Raw genomic sequence first — 19,566 nt, forward strand, 5'->3', positions numbered from 1 at the left:
GTGGGTCAGGGATTGGAGATGGTAAAATAAAATGGAGAAAAGTGGGAGGTGAGCTAGCTGTTGTTTGCGGACGACACTGCGCTTGTGGCAGGATCGGAGGAGGTATTGAGGAAGTTGGTGACAGAGTTTGGGAGAGTGTATGATAGAAGAAAGCTAAAGATAAATGTGGGTAAAAGTAAGGTGATGAGATGTACAAAGGGTGAAAGTGGCAGCAGACTGGAAGTGAGCATTAAGGGAGAGCGACTGGAGGAAGTGGATAGTTTTAGATACTTGGGTGCAAATGTGGCAGAAAAGGGCAGAGTGGAGGTGGAGGTAGAGTGTAGATTGAGAGAAGCGAGTAAATGCCTTGGTGGATTGGAGAGTGTAATGAGGAATAGACATTTGGGAATGGATGCTAAGAGGAGACTGTATGTGATTGTGCCAACAGCACTGTATGGGGCAGAAACATAGAACATAAGAGAAGAAGAGAGAAGGAGTTTGAATGTGTTTGAGATGAGGTGTTTGAGAAGTATGATGGGGGTTACTAGGCTAGATAGAGTGAGAAATGAGGCTGTGAGGAGGAGAACAGGGGTGGAAAGGGAGTTGGGAGATAGGGTTGATGAAAGAGTATTAGGATGGTTTGGACACATGGAAAGAATGAGTGAAGAAAGACTAGTAAAAGAGGTATGGAAGGCAGATGTGGAGGGAGTGAACATGAGGGGACGTCCTAGGATGAGGTAGATGGATGGGGTGAAGGGGGCTTTGGGGAAGAGGGGAATGTCTGTTGAGGAAGGACGGGAGAGGACAGAAGACAGGGGTGAATGGAGAATGGTTGTATATGGATGATGCTGTGATGCATGAGGTGGAATGGGCGGGGGGATGGTGGGTTAGGTAGTATGTGTGAGCAAAATTTGACGCAGCCCTAAGGGATTTCTCACCATCTTCTCCTTTTATGCATGGGGGGACGGAGGGGGGGGGGTCGCCGATTTAATGAAGCGGCCTTGCTGTAGATGTGCTGTGTCTTGCGACACTGCTTCTGACCCAGGGCAGTGGACAAGGTGCAGGGATGACCCGTCATCTGGGAGGTGCTAAGATAAGAGGGAGGGTGGAGGGGTGTGGAGTGTATTCAGGGATGGAATGGGTGGGAATGATTTTATGCCTTTTCCTTTTTGGCTACCTCCCTTGTAAGGGGGAAAAAGCCTTGATATATATATGTATGTATGCATTATTATTATTATTACTATTATCATTATTATTATTATTATTATTATTATTATTATTATTATTATTATTATTATTATTATTATTATTATTATTATTATTATTATTATTATTATTATTATTATTATTATTGTTAATATTATCATTATTATTATTATTTTTATTATTATTATTATTATTATTATTATTATTATTATTATTATTATTATTATTATTATTATTATTATTATTATTATTATTATTATTATTATTATTATTATTATTGTTAGTATTATCATTATTATTATTATTATTATTATTATTATTATTATTATTATTATTATTATTATTATTATTATTATTATTATTATTATTATTATTATTGTTAGTATTATCATTATTATTATTATTTTTATTATTATTATTATTATTACTATTATTATTATTACATATTTTGTCTAGATACGTGTATAGTTGCTAGTTTGCTAGTTTGCCGGACGGTTTCTGATGCGTCTATGTGCTTATCTCTCGCTTTCAGCCTTCACCGCTGACTAAAATATCTGCTTGCAGCACCGCGAAAAGGTAGCCGAGTGTAAGCTTCCGTCACCCTCTCCACAACAGGTTCTACGCAGTGCCACCCCGAAGGCCTCGTGTCGCTGTAAGGCGTGATTTGTATGTTGTTCTCATCAGAATTATGTGTTGGAATGTCGTGCATGTATAGGCTGAGTAGAATGAGTGAAAGATCAGAGCATTGTCGGACTCCGTTGGGAAGTTTTCGGCACGTGAGGTGGGAACTGCATATTCTGTTTGGATATTTGCATGAAAGGTAATTCTACGCAGTAATGTCTCACATATCTTGTCTATGAGGATCCATCGTGAAATGGTGCCTATATTTATTATAACAACTATTGAGCATTGTGGTATTTCGTGGCTGAATCCATCCAGTATGTGTTGTATGAGATTAATGAGTAGTGTTGTGGAATAGTGGGTTTGAAAATTGTAGCGTGTGTGAGAGTGGAGACATGTGGGTTGGCGATGTCAAGGAACCTTTCCAGTAGCGAGTGATGTGCAGAGCAGTGTGATCAGTTTATATGATATTGGATAAATTTTTACTTTGTTGAATTTAAGAATTGTGGTGATTTTCCAATGTTTCCAGAGTAAAGGGTGTCGTAAGTGTGAATAATTATAGTTTATAATATTTGTGAATAGTAATCTTAAGAAACTTAGATGCATTATTTTGCATGGACAGGTATGAGTTAAAGAAAGGAAGGGAAGCACGGGACTTTGGAAATATCTCAGGTGAATAACACTACTTGACCAGCTTAGTCTTTCTCAAGAGTCGGTGTTATAAACTAGTGGTGAGTTGCCTATTCGTCTTCTTCCTCTAGTGTTAGAGACTGGTCTCTATCTCCTCACCCTCCAGGTTCACTCTGTTATATAACTGGATTACACTGTCTCCTCGCGCGATGCTATTTCGCCATTGGATGACTTGGGAATCGGCCCGAGTTGGGTGTATAGGGGTTATGGTTGGTTGGTTCCTTTACTCAATCAAGTTGTGATATGATCTGTTGCCGTGCTTCTTGGGTGGAATGATTCCCTTGGTGACCAGTTTCTCCGGCTGTGAAGCCCACATCACATCCCTGCATCTCTAGTTCATACTGTTTGTTGTTTATATAAGTGCCGCTTCCATGAGCTTTCTTGAACTTTAGTTCATGCCTTGGGCCAGCAAACTATGTCCTTCCCACTTTGGTAGGAGTCCCGTTATGACCGCATGGCCTACTATAGCATTGTGCGTGCGATTGTATGATGTCTGAAGACTGCATACGTGCATGATTCTCAGGAAGAATCACAATGAAATGCACAAAATTGTCCTCTAAGGTAGGTTTTTCTGTAAGCCCTGAACTTTACCGTTGGACTTTCCCTGATCACCATGGTTTCAAGTAAAGGGAGAAGTTTATCTTGCTTCAACTATCCTAAACTAAAAAAGAACGCTTATCTAAAATATATGAAAACATACATTATATTTTCCCAATCCACCTACCTCCGTCTACAATCATAGTCCCTACAGGTCTTCATCAGTCATTTTGGCATAGGTTCTGTCGGGGCAGTGAGATGAGGGAATCCTGGTGGATCCATCCGAAGAATCGGCGGTTCCTCCACCGGACGCGGTCAGTAGTATTCTAGCCTGGTGGGCCTGTGAATGGCTGATGACCCTGATGGTGTCTACTTTGTCTCACCACTCCGTGGTTGGGTCCTGAACTCAAAATTGTGTCTTTACCTACGGCGGTTGAAGGGGGTGGGCAAAGTCGTCGAACCGAGACTTGACGTTACGGGACTACTTGACAAGCCGGAATCATAAAGGTTTAGCAATATTTTTCCTGATTTATTTTCAAAGACGCTTCCGATAAAGCCAACCAATTTATTTGCTGTTTTAACAACTTCTGAGCAATGTTGACTTGGCTTCAAGTCATTTGATATTAAAACTCCTAGATCTTTTTCTTTAGTTACTGAATCCAGTATTACGCCATTCATCTGGTATTGGATGTGATCATAGTTACTTGCAGTGTGCATGACTTCACATTTGTTAACGTTAAATTTCATTTGCCACTTGCTTGCCCAGCTTGATAATTATCTGTCTAGATCGGTTTATAGAGTTTCTTTCTCTTTGATGGTTGTTACTTTACAGGTAATTTTTGTGTCATCAGCAAATTTTGATACTTTGTAGAGGAGGCCGTCGTCTAGATCATTTACATATATTAAGAACAAAACGAGTCCAAAAACTGACCCTTGCGGTACGCCACTTATAACGTCGAGCCAGCTAGACGAGGCCCCGTTAATTACAACTCTCTGTTTTCGCTCAGAGAGCCAATCTTTAATCCAGTTGTGGATATTACCAGAAATACTGTGTGTTTTTAATTTGTCGAGCAATTGTTTATGGGGAACTTTATTGAATGCCTTCTGAAAATCTAGATAAATTATATCAACAGATCTACATTCCTCGTGTTTGCTAAAGACGTCATGAAAAAAGTCGAGAAGATTAGTTAAACATGAGCATTTGCTACGGAAGCCATGTTGTGAATCTTTCATAGTTTTATTTTCTTCTAGAAATTTCACTACACTCTTACGAATGATGGTCTATAACAATCTACACACAATCGAAGTCAGGCTAATCGGTCTGTAGTTGCCTGATTGTGATTTGTCCCCTTTCTTGAATATTGGTGCTACGTTAGCACATTTCCAATCTGATGGAACTTTACCAACTGTTAGAGATTTGTTGAATAGGATGCACAGGGGTTTACTGATTTTATTTTTGATTTCTCGTAAAATTCTTGGTGAAATTTTGTCAGGTCCCGGGGCTTTACTTATTTTGAGCTTATCAATTACTTGTACGACATCACTTTAGGTAATTATGAGTTGATTTAAAACGTTTTGGGACATTTTATATTCTGGTGGCTGATACACTGAGCAATCATCGTCTGTGAAGACGGATACAAAAAAATTATTAAGGATTGAGGCCAACTCATTTTCATCATCCGTATGTTTATCTTCATCGTTGTATAGTGGTCCAATGCCGCAGGTAAGCATTTTCTTCTTATTCACATAACTATAGAATTCTTTAGGGTTCGATTTGCTTGCCTCAGCAATATATTCTTCAAGGTTTTTCTTACTAAGCTTTATCTGTGTTTTAGTTTCGCAACGAATTCTGTCTAGTGTTAATTTATCGTCCTGGCTTTTAGTTGATAAATATTATTTGTACGCACGCTTTTTACGAGAGAGGTTGTTACTAATTTCTCTATTCCACCACTTTGCTTTATTTTTTGCCGGACGCCTCTCACGATAGGAAACACGGAGATTTACAGCACCGACACAATAGGGGGTCCCGTGTGAGTTCTCTAGAGAGGTCATGATCTGACATCTTGTAGCTAATGTATGCATGTGCACGTGTGCACGCTGGACATCTAAGGAATTGAATATTTCCTTCAATCACCTTACAACATACACACACAAACTAACACACACACACACACACACACACACACACACACACACACACACACACACACACACACACACACGCGCGCGCGCGCGCGACTCGGTGGCGCGGTTGGTAGAGTCCCAGACTCTCCGTACGGCGGTGCTGGCGTTACCTGGTTCGAATCCTGCCCAAGGCGGAAATGATTTCAGTATCGCTGCGCTTCGAGTCGTTACTAGAACTCTCGTGGGCGGGGAGTTGGGTGTGTGTGTGCGTGTAAGAACATAAGAACATAAGAAATAAAGGAGACTGCAAAAGACCATAAGGCCTACACTAGGCAGCTCCGTATAAGGCACCATTACCCATATATCGGTCATACCAGCTCTGAGCTCTCTTCCGGGAGGGGAATAGCTGTCGATCACGAGTCCAATACGTGATCCAAAAAAGACCAAGGTAAAAAAAAGACCAAGGTGAATCACACACACACACACACTCACACACACACACACACACACACACACACACACACACACACACACACACACACACACACACACACACACACACACACACACACACACACACACACCGGTCGATGTGACAGCAAAGTTTGGAACTCCAGGAAAAATTCAAATTTCGTCGATCTCAACGACGAGGGGGTACCTTTGTTGTATTAGTAGGGAAGGGGAAGGCTCGTGGTGTAGTGGGAAGGTGAAGAAAAGGGATGACTGAGGAAAATGGAAGGAAATAAGGAAGGAGAAGAACGGGCTCCCCCGGACGTCAGAAGAAATGTCAACAAGAGGGCTGCAGACGACGCAGTTAAAGTCGAAAATATCAGTAAATGCACTAAAATTAGAAATATAGATAAGAGCAACACAATAGAAAGTGGAGATAATGATTTCTAAGGATTTAAAGAGGGAGGGGATACCAAACTCCCGCAATCAGCAAGTCTAGAGGAAAAAATAGAGAAAATGATCGAATACTGGGAGGTTAGGTTAAGCCAACTTACACGGATTACGCAAAGAGTTGATAAATTGGAAGAACTAAACAGGAGAACTAAAACCTAACTAAAGAAATAGAAGAATTAAAAAGACAGCTAAAAGAAGTAAAAGATGAGAACGAGGAATTAAAGAATAATAATAAAGAGAATAAAGAGGCCATAGCAAAAGAAGTACAGAGTTGTAAAAAGTTCAAGAGAACAACAAAATTGCATTTAGAGATATAGTGACACAACAGATGAGAGAACAATTTAAGATCACAGTTATTAAAGTGATGAGAGAGAAGGAGAATATAGTAAGAGACTTAGTGGATAAAAAGAAATGAATAACTATATTAGGGATGGAAGAGAAGCATAATCCAAATAGGACCACAGGAATAAAAGAGGAGAAGGAAAAGGTAAACAAGGTATTAGGAATAGTTTAAGAGGATGAACAAGAAATAGGTAAAGAAATTGAAAAAAATATATAGAATAGGAAAATACAATACAGATAAGACCAGACCAATCAAGGTTAAATTCAGGTCACAAACGACAGCAGAGAATATCTTAGCAAAAACAGGGAAACTAACAAAAAGTGATCAGTATAAAAATATATGGATAAAAAGAGAAACTAATAAAGAGGAAAGAGAGGATGAGAAAACAAAAAGACTAGAAGCTAAGAAAAAACGAGAAAAGAACAGAATCAGACAAAGAGAAATTCTATTGGAAAGTAGTGGATATGAAAGTGAGGAAATGGTTCATAGCAGAGAAAAACGGAAAGGAAACAGAAAACACGATGGAAGTAGCAGACAATAAAAGTATCTTACACAAACATAGATGGCTTAATAACAGGCTTGAACGAACTGAATGATTACCTGAAGGAAAAAGAACCGGACATAATGGGAATTATAGAGACAAAATTGAAAGGTCCACTACCACCCAACAGTGTAGGACATGGTGCATACAATTATTGTATTAGAAACAGAGAGGTAAAACAAGGGGGTGGAGTTATGTTCCTGACTAGGAAGGATACAAATGTGAGGAATGTCACATATGGAAAGAATAGAGTAGAGATTATTATGATGGAAGTGGAGGACAGGGATGGGAAAAGCAGGAAGTTTGTAGTAAATTATGTGCCTCCTAAAACGGCTTCATGGGAAGAGAGAGAACACAAAAATATGTCAGAAGACACAAGGATAACACTAAACAAGATAATGGAAGATGGAGGAAGAATAGTTATAATGGGTAACTTTAATTGTAAAGAAATCTGCTGGGAAGAGATGACAGTGAAGGGTGGAGACGACCTATGGGGAAATGTACTACTTGATATGATTATAGAACATACAATGATGCAATGGATACAAGAGAATACTAGGTATAGAAATGAGGAAGAATCATCGAGACTGGACCTAATAATCACATCAGAACCAGAAATAGTGGACAAGATTGAATATAAGACACCAATAAGTAAAAGTGACCACATATTGGTTGAACTGGAACTAAATGAGGAAAAATACATGGAAAAAAACGAACAATATAGAAAGGGAAGACTGATGTATGGATTTTTTTTTTTTTTTTTTTATAAAATAAGAAAATTCTTTTAAAAAACAGACTAGGAAAGGATACATAAGGAGGAAACAACAGTAGAAGAGAAATGGAATCATTTATAAAGGAGTGGAAAAGTATGTTCCAAGACAAAAACAAGAAAAAGGATATGTAAAGTGTTGGTACAACACAAGATGTAGGGAGTTAAAAGACAAAAGGGATAAAGCTTGGATAGAACGGAAAGTGTGCAGAGAAGAAAAGAGAAAATATGAAGATGTAATAGAAAAATGTAAAGATCAACCAAACCTGTTTTACAGATTTGTAAAGAACAAACTGAAAAAAACAAGAATTAGAGAAACTACGACAAAGAGGAGTTGAATACACAGAGGAAACAGAAATGACAGAAATTAAGAACAAGCATTTTAAATCGGTGTTTACGAGGGAGAACATACAACTTAGAGATATCGAGTGGGAGGAGAAATTCTCCCCTATGAAAGAGATAGAAGTAACAAGGAATGAAATAATGAATCACCTGAATAATCTCGATGTCAAAATGTTGCATGGACCAGATGAAATGGCAAACTGGATTTTGAGAGAATGCAGGAATGAACTAACAGACAAAATACATAGTCTAATAAGCAGTTCATTGAAAGAAGGAAAAGTTCCAGAAGATTGGAAAAGAGCAAATATAGTGCCAATATATAAAGTCTAACTATAGACCGGTCTCTCTTACAAGTATGATAGCTAAAATTTGTGAAAGAATGATCAAAATTAGATGGGTAAGGCATCTGGATGGGTAAGGCAATTTGGATTTAGACAAGGACGATTATGCGTCACAAACTTTATGTGTTTCTATTCAAGGCTAATAGATGTAATATAAGAAAGATATGGATGGGCTGACTGTGCATTTCTAGATCTGAAAAAAGCTTTTGATAAGGTGTCATAAGAAATTGCTAAAGAAATTAGAAACTGCAGGAGGAATACAGGGCAAATTGCTGAAAAGGATGGAAGACTTCTTGCATGAAAGAAAAACGAGAGTGGTGATGAAAGACAAACACTCTAACTGGGATGAAGTGATTGGTGGAGTTCCACAAGGAACGGTTCTGGCCCCAATAATGTTTGCTATATATATTAATGATATGTGTAAAGGAATTGAAATTTATATGAGCTTCTTTGCGGGCGATGCAAAATAGATGAAAAAAAGTGAACATTGTAGAAGATTGTGAGTCGATGCAGAGTGATCTCAATAAAGTATGGGAATGGAGTAGGAAGTGGGAGATGGAATTCAATATTAAGAATTGTAGTATAATGGAATTTGGAAGAAGAAAAAAAAGAATAGTGGGATCATATAAGTTGGGAGAGGAAGAAATTAAAAAAGTAGAAAATGAGAAGGACATGGGAGTCATTAGTATGAATAATATGTCCCCTGAGAAACATATAAACAAGATTTTTGGAGAAACTTATAATCTAATAAGAACGATCAAAGAAGCATTTACATATCTGGATGAGGAAATGTTGAATCAAATACCAGTCACTTTGATAAGACCAAGATTGAAGTATGCAGTGACGACGTGGTCACCAAGTACAAAAAATGTATAACAAAACTTGAAAGAATACAAAGAGCAATTACGAAATTGGCACCAACACTATCAGAACTATCATATAAAGAGAGACTAGCAAAACTTGAGCTACAGACATTACAGCAAAGAAGAGAGAGAGAGGAGACTTGATAGCTATTTATAGAATCATGAAAGGCATAGAAACTATTGATAGAGAGGATCTAATAAAACGGAATAGTAGAGATACAAGAGGACACGGAAAGAAAATCAAGAAAGACAGTTATAGAAGAGACCTGGAAAAGAACAGCTTTTCCCACAGGATAGACGTTTGGAATGAGTTAGATGAAAATGTGGTGTGTGCAAAAACGATACACGAATTTAAAAACAGTCTAGATAAAAGGAGATATGAAGACGGGACACCACGTGTATAGCTCCCCTTCCCGTAAGATAGAACTAGGTAAATACAACTAGGTAAGTACACACAGACACACACACACACACCCACACCCACACCCACACACACACACACACACACACACACACGCACGCACGCACACACACACACACACACACACACACACACACACACACACACACACACACACACACACACACACACATATATATATATATATATATATATATATATTGATAAATATTTTAGACAAATTATTTGGATGATGGAGAACATAAACACAGGGGAAGGCTCGGAACCCTAAACACTCTAACGTTTCGTTCGCGTAGAACTTCTTCAGAGGTAAATACAACTAGGTAAGTACACACAGACACACACACACACACACACGGCTCGGTGGCGGATTGGTAAAGCACTGGCCTCACATGTCAGAGAACCGGGGTTCGATTCCCCGGTCGGGCGGAGATAAGTTGGGTTTGTCTCCTTTCACGTGTAGCCCCTGTTCACCTAGCAGCGAGTAGGTACGGGACGTTAGTCAAGGAGTTGTGACCTTGCTGTCCCGGTGTGTGGTGTGTGAGTGGTCTTAGACCTACCCAGAGATCGGCTAATAAGGAGCTCTGAGCTCACTGCCGTAGGGTGGTGTCTGGCTGTCTCGACAGAGACTGCAGCAGATCCGAGGTGAATACACACACACACACACACACACACACACACACACACACACACACACACACACACACACACACACACACACACACACACACACACACACACACACACACGTTAGAGTGTTTAGGGTTCCGAGCCTTCCCCTGTGTTTATGTTCTCCATCATCCAAATATATATATATATATATTTATATATATAACACTCATGACTTTAATGTCTAATTTCTAAATACCATCATAACCATACCCTACCCTTCCCCAAGGAGACAACACCTCCGCTTCACAGCTCGGGGTCGAGGCCCACTTCTCCCACAACGTAGACTATGGAAGTGGACATCAAGAACTCTCACCCCCACCCCCACCAGCCCCGCCTTCTCCGAGGGCAGCGTCTACGGAGGGCAGCTACCATCTATTGATGTCGTGGACTTCACGCAGCAGCAACAGAGAAACAGATATGGAATAGCTGCACCCACGCCCCCTTCGTCTACAATATCCGCTCCCCTATTCTCATCCCCTACTCCACCCTCCCCTACCCTATCTTCTCCACCGCTCCGTCGAGAGCTAAAGCTCCTACAGTGGAACGTCAACGGCCTTGTTGGTAAGACCCACGTCCTACAGGCTGCCCTTGGCACCAGGGACTTTGAAGTAGTCCTCTTGCAGGAGACTAATTGGCCGGACCACCGGTCACTCCAAATCAGTAGGTACCAGGTATACCATACACCTCGGGAGGGAAGATCACTCGGCCTTTTCATCCTTGTCCAGGACACCATTCCAAGTGAGCCCGTACACGCTGTACCTTGTGGTGAAAAGGTAGAGGCCTTTACTACCAGAATCATTCTTGCTGGCAGCACCCTCCTCCTCTACAACATAAACCGGCTGTGTGTGGGTGAACTGGCACCTGGAGAAATGCTCTCACTAGCTGGCCATGAACCCACATTAATTGCCAAGGACTTTGATACTCATCACCCCATCTTCTGAACGACTCAGTGCAGTGGGGCATACCCTAGCAACGCTGCTTGAGGAAATAACTGAAGTCACCCTACTAAACTCCGGCGAGTCCATTCACATCTAGGGAGGGCGACTGGACTTCATTCTGCTCTCTATAAGCACGATTCAGCGTGCCCACTAGATTGTGGACCCCCAGTTCACTAGTGACCAGTACGCTATCGTCACGACTTTAGGCGTGGGCATCCTCCACCCTTTCCCCTAACACCATCGACGCTGGAACACAGGGAAGGCCAAATGCACCCTTTTCCAGAAAGGGCTAGATTACTAGTATCAGTCCTACTTCGTCACGGCCGTCCAAACCTCTAAGGAATGAGGTGTCCGCAGTGAGCAGAATCACCAAGTCAACGTGTTCCGTATATTTCTGCGGCTTCATCCCCCCCTCGAGGCACGGGCTCTTCTGCGTTGCCATCAGGGACGCGCGGGAGGTCACACGCACAGTCTGGGAAGAAAAGTGGCTGGAATGGTATGCCACTTTCTCTTATCAAACCACATCTAGCGCCCTCTGGAGGAAACTGCGGCTGGCAATAGGGGCAGTCTTTTCTCCAGCATACTCACCCATAGGCAGAGTGCATCAATTAAAGGAACACTCCACCACTGCCCAACTCCCTCTCCCGGTCAGGCGGGCGCTACACCTGCTCAGGTAGGGTAGAGAGGACGTGGTCCACACTGCTATTTCAAAAGTTGCTCTGACGGACTGTCCCTTCACACTCAAAAAGTTTCGTCGGGCTCGTAAGAAGAGTAAGGATACTGTTCCAGGTGGTGACGGTATTCTTATTCCTTCTTGAGGCAAATAAGTCCAGCCGGGGTGCTGGTAGCACTGGCATTTGCCAATACTTCTTGGGAGGCGGGTGACTCCCTGTGAACTGGAAAAAGACTAATGTGGTACCGATTCTTAAGCCCAAGAACCCATATAAATACAGTTCCATCTCTCTCACGTCCTGCATTGGCAATACCGCTAAGCGGGTGGTTCTCAATCGCTTCCTGTGATGGGTGTGACTTCCATAGCAATATGTATGGTTTTATAAAGGGGGTGGTCTAAGGCATACTCCTGCCCTGGGTTGGAAACTACTTCATGGGGCAACTGCACCCTTTTCCAGAAAGGGCGAGAGTGCGAGAGTGCCCTTCCCGGGATACCTATCCTCATACCAAAAGATAAAGGATGGAACCCCACAGGGGGGACTTTTTAGTTCTACTCTCTTTAGCAGCTACGTGGAGAATCTGATTCTCCTCAAACTCGATGATCTCACGCTGATGACCACTGGGGGCGGCTGACTCCTTTAAAGTACTTAGCGGGAACTCAATCGCCTCTCCCAGGAATGTGAACGCCTTGGACTGAAGATTTCTACGGCCAAGACTGGAGGAAAGAGTCTGAGGACGCGGATACCATACCCCCTTTTACCTCTCAAGAAGACGTACTCACCTGGGTGCCCATTTATCAATACTGCATCTGGATCAGCTCCAGGCTCTCCTTCACTCAGGAGGTTAAGCACCTCCATGAAGCCACGAAGAAAATACTATATCTTCTCAGTCATGACAAGGTGACGCACTATATTCTGGTACGTTCGGTAGTGGATAATGGTGCCGTAGCTCTCATCTTCCTCAGATCGTGGGACAAGCTCGAGGTCCAGCAAAACCAGGCTCTTCTCAAAATCATTGCGTCCCCTCCATGGACCCATTTGGAGAATCTTAGACAGGAGGAGTCTGTTACCTCTCTTCGCCTATGGGCTTAAAGGCTCTTTTCTTGTCTTCTTGTCCGGTTTCTGACTCTCTTCTGAGTGCCGTGGACATCAAGTGAGACCTCACCAACTACTCCTGGAAGTCCTATGCTGTGCGTGTGATCTGCGTCTTTGGACTCCGGAAGGTGATTTGGCATCTAGCTTTGGACAACCATAATCTAGACTATACCTCTCTTCCCCCGTGGTAATCTCCCTGTGCCAGCTTCCATATCATTCACTTCCCTAGGAGGAAGACTGGATGCAACCCGACACGATTACGGCTCATTGTCCTCGAGGCCATAAAGTCCATCAAAACCAAAACCCACCCACCCCATCCCAGCCCGCCCCCACCCTATCCAGCGAGCTCTTCCTATTACACGGACGGCTCTGTGGACCCCATCACAGGAGGTCGTGCCGCAGCTTTTGTTACCGCCAATGGGGTGACCACACTATGGAGAGTGACCGAATCTTCATTCTATACATGGAAGTTGCTGAATCTCCAAGGCCCTGGATCACGTCCTTTCTACTGGACAGGGGGCAGTCTTGATCCACACAGACTGAAGGAGTGTTATTGATGTCACCCAGTCGGGAAAACAACGGACGACACCTACTTATGACGCCAATTCAGCACTTACTGAAATTCTTACAATGTCAAGATAGGTCTGCAATGTTTCACTGGATCCCAAGTCATATTGGAGTTGTTATTGTTGTTCCCTAGACTGTCTGTCCGAGCAGTCCCGTCTCCCCAAGGAATGCCACAAATCCCACAAATCCTTTATGGAGTGTATGTTGTGTTGTTTGCGTGCGTGATTGTGTATAATGCAGTCTTCCATGATGTGTTGAATAGTATGGGGTGAAGTGTTACATCCTAAGCATTTGTCCACATTGCAGTTATTCAGTCTCTTCTGGTAGCTTAGAAGGGCTGGGTGGTTGCCGCATAGCAGTCTGGCCAGGTGGCTTCTGTCCTTTCGTGGGAGAGAGGATTCAGAGGGATGGGTATCAGGGGGTCTGGCATGCAGCAATGTGTTATCTTTTAGTGTGTTAATGGAGCAGTGAGTGATGTGATTATAAATATGTTTCCGGAGGCTGGTATTTGGTGGTTTTGGAGGAAGAGAAGAGAGTATTTGTGTGTGATATAGGTATATGGGTGTTTTTTATTTCTTGGTGTGTGTAAGTGTTCTGCTATGTAGTGTAGCGGGTATGCTGTGTTCATGGAGGCTGCACCAAGTGTTTGCGCGGTTCCGGGATGCGCTAGACAAGATTAGAAATAGGGGAGGTGTTCCTGTTGTATGTGGAATCCTTCCGAGGCGTAGAGTTGGAGGCATGTGGCATTCCAGGGCTATTGCAATGAATTGCAGGCTGGCAAAACATTGTAAGGCCAATGGATGGGCATTTGTCGACAACTGGGACCGCTTCTACGGTAGGAACCATCTATATACAAGGGCGGGGTACACTTGTCGCCCAGAGGATTTCGGCTCCTTGCTGAATCCCTTGAGCGAGAAGTAGGCATCCTACAGGGTTTTTTTCGGGTAGATTACGTGGGAGTAGGAGGGGAAGTATCGGAATATAGTTTAGGCAATAGAAACAACTTAGAGAGGGACTGTGAAAAGAATCACCAAAGCAGGTGGAGGGAAGAGAAACTTAAAGTTTACTATACAAATAGCAGAAGCATAATTAACAACATTGATTTGCTGCAAGGTAAAGCATGCGTAGAGAACTTCGATATTATAGCTATTATTGAGTCCTGAATCAACATGGCTGATAAGCATTTCCTTCCGGAAATGGAAATAGAAGAATATAAGTTTTTTTCTTCTTACAAGGATAGGGTTGGCAGGAGTGGGGGAGGTGTAGCACTTTTAATTAAAACTACAATAAACTGTATTATCAACAATTCGATTAAGGAAGAGGACTGTACGGAATCCATTTGGGTAGAGATTATAGGCAAGAACAAGAAAGTTATTATTGGCGTCTTGTACAGACCTTCTAACCTCAGCATTGAGCAGACTGATCCCCTGATTCATGAATTTCACAGAGCGTCCCAGTACAAAAACGTTGTGATCATGAGATATTTCAATTATAGAAGCATTGACTGGGAAACTTTAATAGGAGATCAGGAAACGAAGAAATTCCTAGATGTGGTGCAGGATATTTCCTAAAACAAGTGATTACCTATCCTACGAAAGAAGTAAATACTCTGGACTTAGTTTTAACTAATAATGAGTACCTAATGAGTAACGTAGAAGTGGGAGACAGTCTAGGCTCTATCGATTATCAAGAAATAAGATTTAATATTATTTGGGAAGTATTAAAAAGTACGAATAGCGTCCAAGTACCAGACTTCAGGAGAGCAAACTTTGACAACATAAAAACCTATTTGAAATTGAATATGAAATGTCATGCAGACGTTTCGGACATTGTCGAGTCTCGGTGCGTGACCGGGGGTCAGGTCATGACTAGAGGTCGGGTCACGGAGGGTAATATGCATACCTTGGGTCAGGTCATTTGGGGGCGAGGGCTCAACAGACAGGTCAGCGATTTGGATGAAATGTATAGCAATCTAACTGATTTAATTATTAATGCACAAAATACATTTATCCCCCTGAAGTCAATACGGAAAAATAGTAATACTCCCAAATGGATGACGGACAGATTGAAACATGAGATCGGAATGAAAAGAGGACTTTACGTAAAAATAAAAAACGGAGAAACACACCTTAGATCAAGATATAACGAAATGGCAAAGCTGGTTATAAATAATACACGTACAGCTAAACGTAATTATGAAACTAAGGTTGCTAGTCAAGCAAGATCCAACCCAAAGGGTTTCTTTCATCTCTATAGAACAAAAAATAAAGAAAGAATAGGACCAATTTAAAACTATGAAAATGTCATGATAGAATCGGGGGAAAAATGAGTGAGGAGTTTAACAATTATTTTCTATCGGTGTTTACTAATGAGAGGTTAGATAAAGTACATGACTGGGATCCTATTTTCAGAGGAGATGAATAAAGTAGTCTATCTAATATCAGCATTAGTAAAGTAGAAGTAGTCAAGCAGATTGAAAGACTTAAAGCTACAAAATCCCCGGGTCCAGACGAAATTTTTCCGAGAATACCAAAGGAGTGTAAATTTGAAATCTGCGACCAGTTAGCTGAAATATTGAATAGATCAGTAGACACTGGTTTTGTGCCTACTGCTTGGAGGCAAGCAAACGTTGTTCCTGTTTTTAAGAAGGGAGATAGATCGTCTATATGCAACTACAGTCCAATCAGTTTGACATCGGTTATAGGAAAAATGCTTGAATCAGTAATAGTAAATAGACTCAGAGAACACATCGAAAGACAATTTAATTCGTGATTCACAGCATGGTTTCTCCAAGGGTGAGCCATGTGTGACTAATCTTCTATCTAATATCAGCATTAGTAATGTAGAAGTAGTCAAGCAGATTGAAAGACTTAAAGCTACAAAATCCCCGGGTCCAGACGAAATTTTTCGGAGAATGCCAAAGGAGTGTAAATTTGAAATCTGCGACCAGTTAGCTGAAATATTTGATAAATTGGTAGACACTGGTTTTGTGCCTACTGCTTGGAGGCAAGCAAACGTTGTTCCTGTTTTTAAGAAGTAAGATAGATCGTCTATATGCAACTACAGTCCAATCAATTTGACATCAGTTATAGGAAATAGACTCAGAGAACACATCGAAAGACATAATTCAATTCGTGAATCATACCATGGTTTCTCCAAGGGTAAGTCATGTGTGACTAATCTTCTATCTAATATCAGCATTAGTAATGTAGAAGTAGTCAAGCAGATTGAAAGACTGAAAGCTACAAAATCCCCGGGTCCAGACGAAATTTTTCCGAGAATGCCAAAGGAGTGTAAATTTGAAATCTGCGACCAGTTAGCTGAAATATTTGATAAATTGGTAGACACTGGTTTTGTGCCTACTGCTTGGAGGCAAGCTAACGTTGTTCCTGTTTTTAAGAAGGGAGATAGATCGTCTATATGCAACTACAGTCCAATCAGTTTGACATCGGTTATAGGAAAAATGCTTGAATCAATAATAGTAAATAGACTCAGAGAACACATCGAAAGACAATTTAATTCGTGATTCACAGCATGGTTTCTCCAAGGGTAAGTCATGTGTGAATAATCTTCTATCCTTTTGCACTAAAGTATATAAGGCGTCAGATAACAATGATAATTACAATATTATTTACCTTGACTTTAGCAAAGCGTTCGACAAGGTGGCACACCAGAGACTACTAAATAAAATCAAAGTCCATGGCATAGGAGGAAAAGTGTTAGAATAGATTAGAGCTTAAATTAGTAACAAAAAACTGCGGGTCACCATAAATGGAGTAAAATCTAGGTGGGGTAATGTTACTATTGGGGTCCCACAGGGCTCGGTTTTGGGTCCCTTGTTGTTCATTATGTACATAAACGACTTAGACGATGGTATAAATAGTGATGTTAGTAAGTTTGCGGATGACACTAAAATAGGATGCCTAATTAGGTCAGGAGAGGACGCAGAGATTCTGCAGGATGATCTTAACAAATTGTTCACATGGTCGGTGAAATGGCAAATGAACTTCAATATCTCTAAGTGTAGCTTGCTTTTAGAGAAAACTGAGTGCGAGAGAGACTTGTGAGTTCTAGTGAGTCCGGACCTTAAAACCAGGAAATAGTGTATTAGCGCCAGGAATAAAGCTAACAGAGCATTAGGTTTCATTGCTAGGACGGTAACGAATAGAAGTGCAGAGGTAATTATTAAACTCTATCTAGCGATAGTTAGACCCATCCTTGACTATGCGGTACAGCTTTGGTCTCCGTCCTACAGAATGGACATCAATTCACTAGAATCAGTACAGAGAAGAATGACCAAAATAATACATGGACTCCGAAATTTGCCTTATGAAGAGAGGCTTAGGCACCTTAGCTTACACTCTCTGGAAAGAGTCAGAGTACGGGGTGATCTAATAGAAGTGTTCAAGTGGATCAAATGCTTTAACAAGGGTGATGCAAACAAGGTCATCATAATAAAACAACAGGGCAGGACTCGCAGTAATGGATATAAACTGGACAAATTTAGATTTAAAAAGGAAATAGCCAAGAATTGGTTTACTAATAGGGTGGTCGACGAATGGAATAAACTTAGTAACCATGTAGTAAGCGTTGAAACTATCAGTTGTGTTAAGAAACGATTAGACAACTTTATGGATGGGGGTGGCAGGTGGTGTTGGATACGAAGCTACCTAGTCTAGGCCTTATGGTCTCTTGCAGTCTCCTTCATTCTTATGTTCTTATGTTCCAGGGAACACTTTTGCGGATACGACGAAGTTCATTAGGAGCACATTGCCCCTGCCGCCCACGATTGCACAGATCAAGGATGTTACCATCAAGATGGCCAGATTTATGACAAAGGTCGACCATAACAGCTTTATTGCTACTTCAGCCTCGACACGTCACTAGGTATGAGGCCATTCACCTGCCTCCTGGTAGGAGGGTGGGATATATCTTGTGACTGGCAAGTGTTACATGCAGGGAGAGATATGAACACTGCAAACTTTGTGGGGCTGCGTTGTAAATACCCTTTCACCAGTACCTGCTAGAATGCAGAGCTGCTGCTAATCTTCAACTAGGCCTCAGCTCGTCACTCACCTCGGAGTGGAGTGGCACCTCATTGTATCCCCTTCCGAAGCAATCCTCAGCTTCCGAAAAGCACCTCTTCCCTGGCGTTGTCTAGGGTCAAGGGGGTGCCCTCTCTTCCTTTTTACAAAGCCTCCTATTTCATTTCCTTCCAAAGACCGCAATCAAGTTTTTCCCCATACCAAAGGCATGCCAAACCAACCTTGATTTTGTTGTCTTCGATGTCGTTCAGAACGCTGGACTTCAGGTTATTTATCTCTGACTTGGTTAAGGTGTCCGCCTTGGCAATGACTGGTACTATGTTGACTTTCCGATGAAGTCTCCGCATAAATTCCACATCCAGTTGCCGAAGTCTGTGGGAGAATTACAAAAACCTGGAGAAAATATTCCGGGCACTATACTCTATGATAACTGCCAATTTGGGGAAACACTGTATCGGGTTTGAGGAGATTATGTTAGTAGACTGGAAAGAATTCATGAATATACAAGAAACAGAAAATATTTCTATAGCTCTGCAACTCGGGTGTGAACACATATGTACCAAGGATTAGTGGAAAAAATCTGATAAAATCAGAGATGAGGCTAGGAGAAAAAAAAAAAAAAAAAAAAAAATCCGAGGAAGAGAAGACAGAAAGATTGGAAAGAATTCATGAATACAAAAGAAACAGAAAATATTTCTAAACCTCTGCAACACGGATGTGAACACATATGTACATAGGATTAGTGGAAAAAATCTGATAAAGTCAGAGATGAGGCTAGGAGACTGGAAGGAATTTATGAATATACAAGAAACAGAAAATAGTTCTAAGGCTCTGCAACTCGGGTGTGAACACATAAGTACCAAGGATTAGTGGAAAAAATCTGATAAAGTCAGAGATG

The 19,566-nt window shown here is 41.4% G+C and overlaps 1 protein-coding gene across 3 annotated transcripts in view; it reads right to left on the reverse strand.

Annotated features, from left to right (window-relative positions):
• The window catches only part of Septin4 (septin 4), a 309,607-nt gene that overhangs the window by 49,533 nt on the left and 240,508 nt on the right, over positions 1 to 19,566 (reverse strand). For all 3 annotated transcript variants that reach the window (XM_076213803.1, XM_076213804.1, XM_076213802.1), the window contains one exon: positions 18,890 to 19,040. In XM_076213803.1, the coding sequence (XP_076069918.1) occupies positions 18,890 to 19,040 (151 nt within the window). The remainder of the gene's footprint in view (positions 1 to 18,889; positions 19,041 to 19,566) is intronic.

Source organism: Oratosquilla oratoria, chromosome 32, assembly GCF_046742065.1.
Source record: "Oratosquilla oratoria isolate Oo_2021 chromosome 32, ASM4674206v1, whole genome shotgun sequence".
Taxonomy (NCBI): domain Eukaryota; kingdom Metazoa; phylum Arthropoda; class Malacostraca; order Stomatopoda; family Squillidae; genus Oratosquilla; species Oratosquilla oratoria.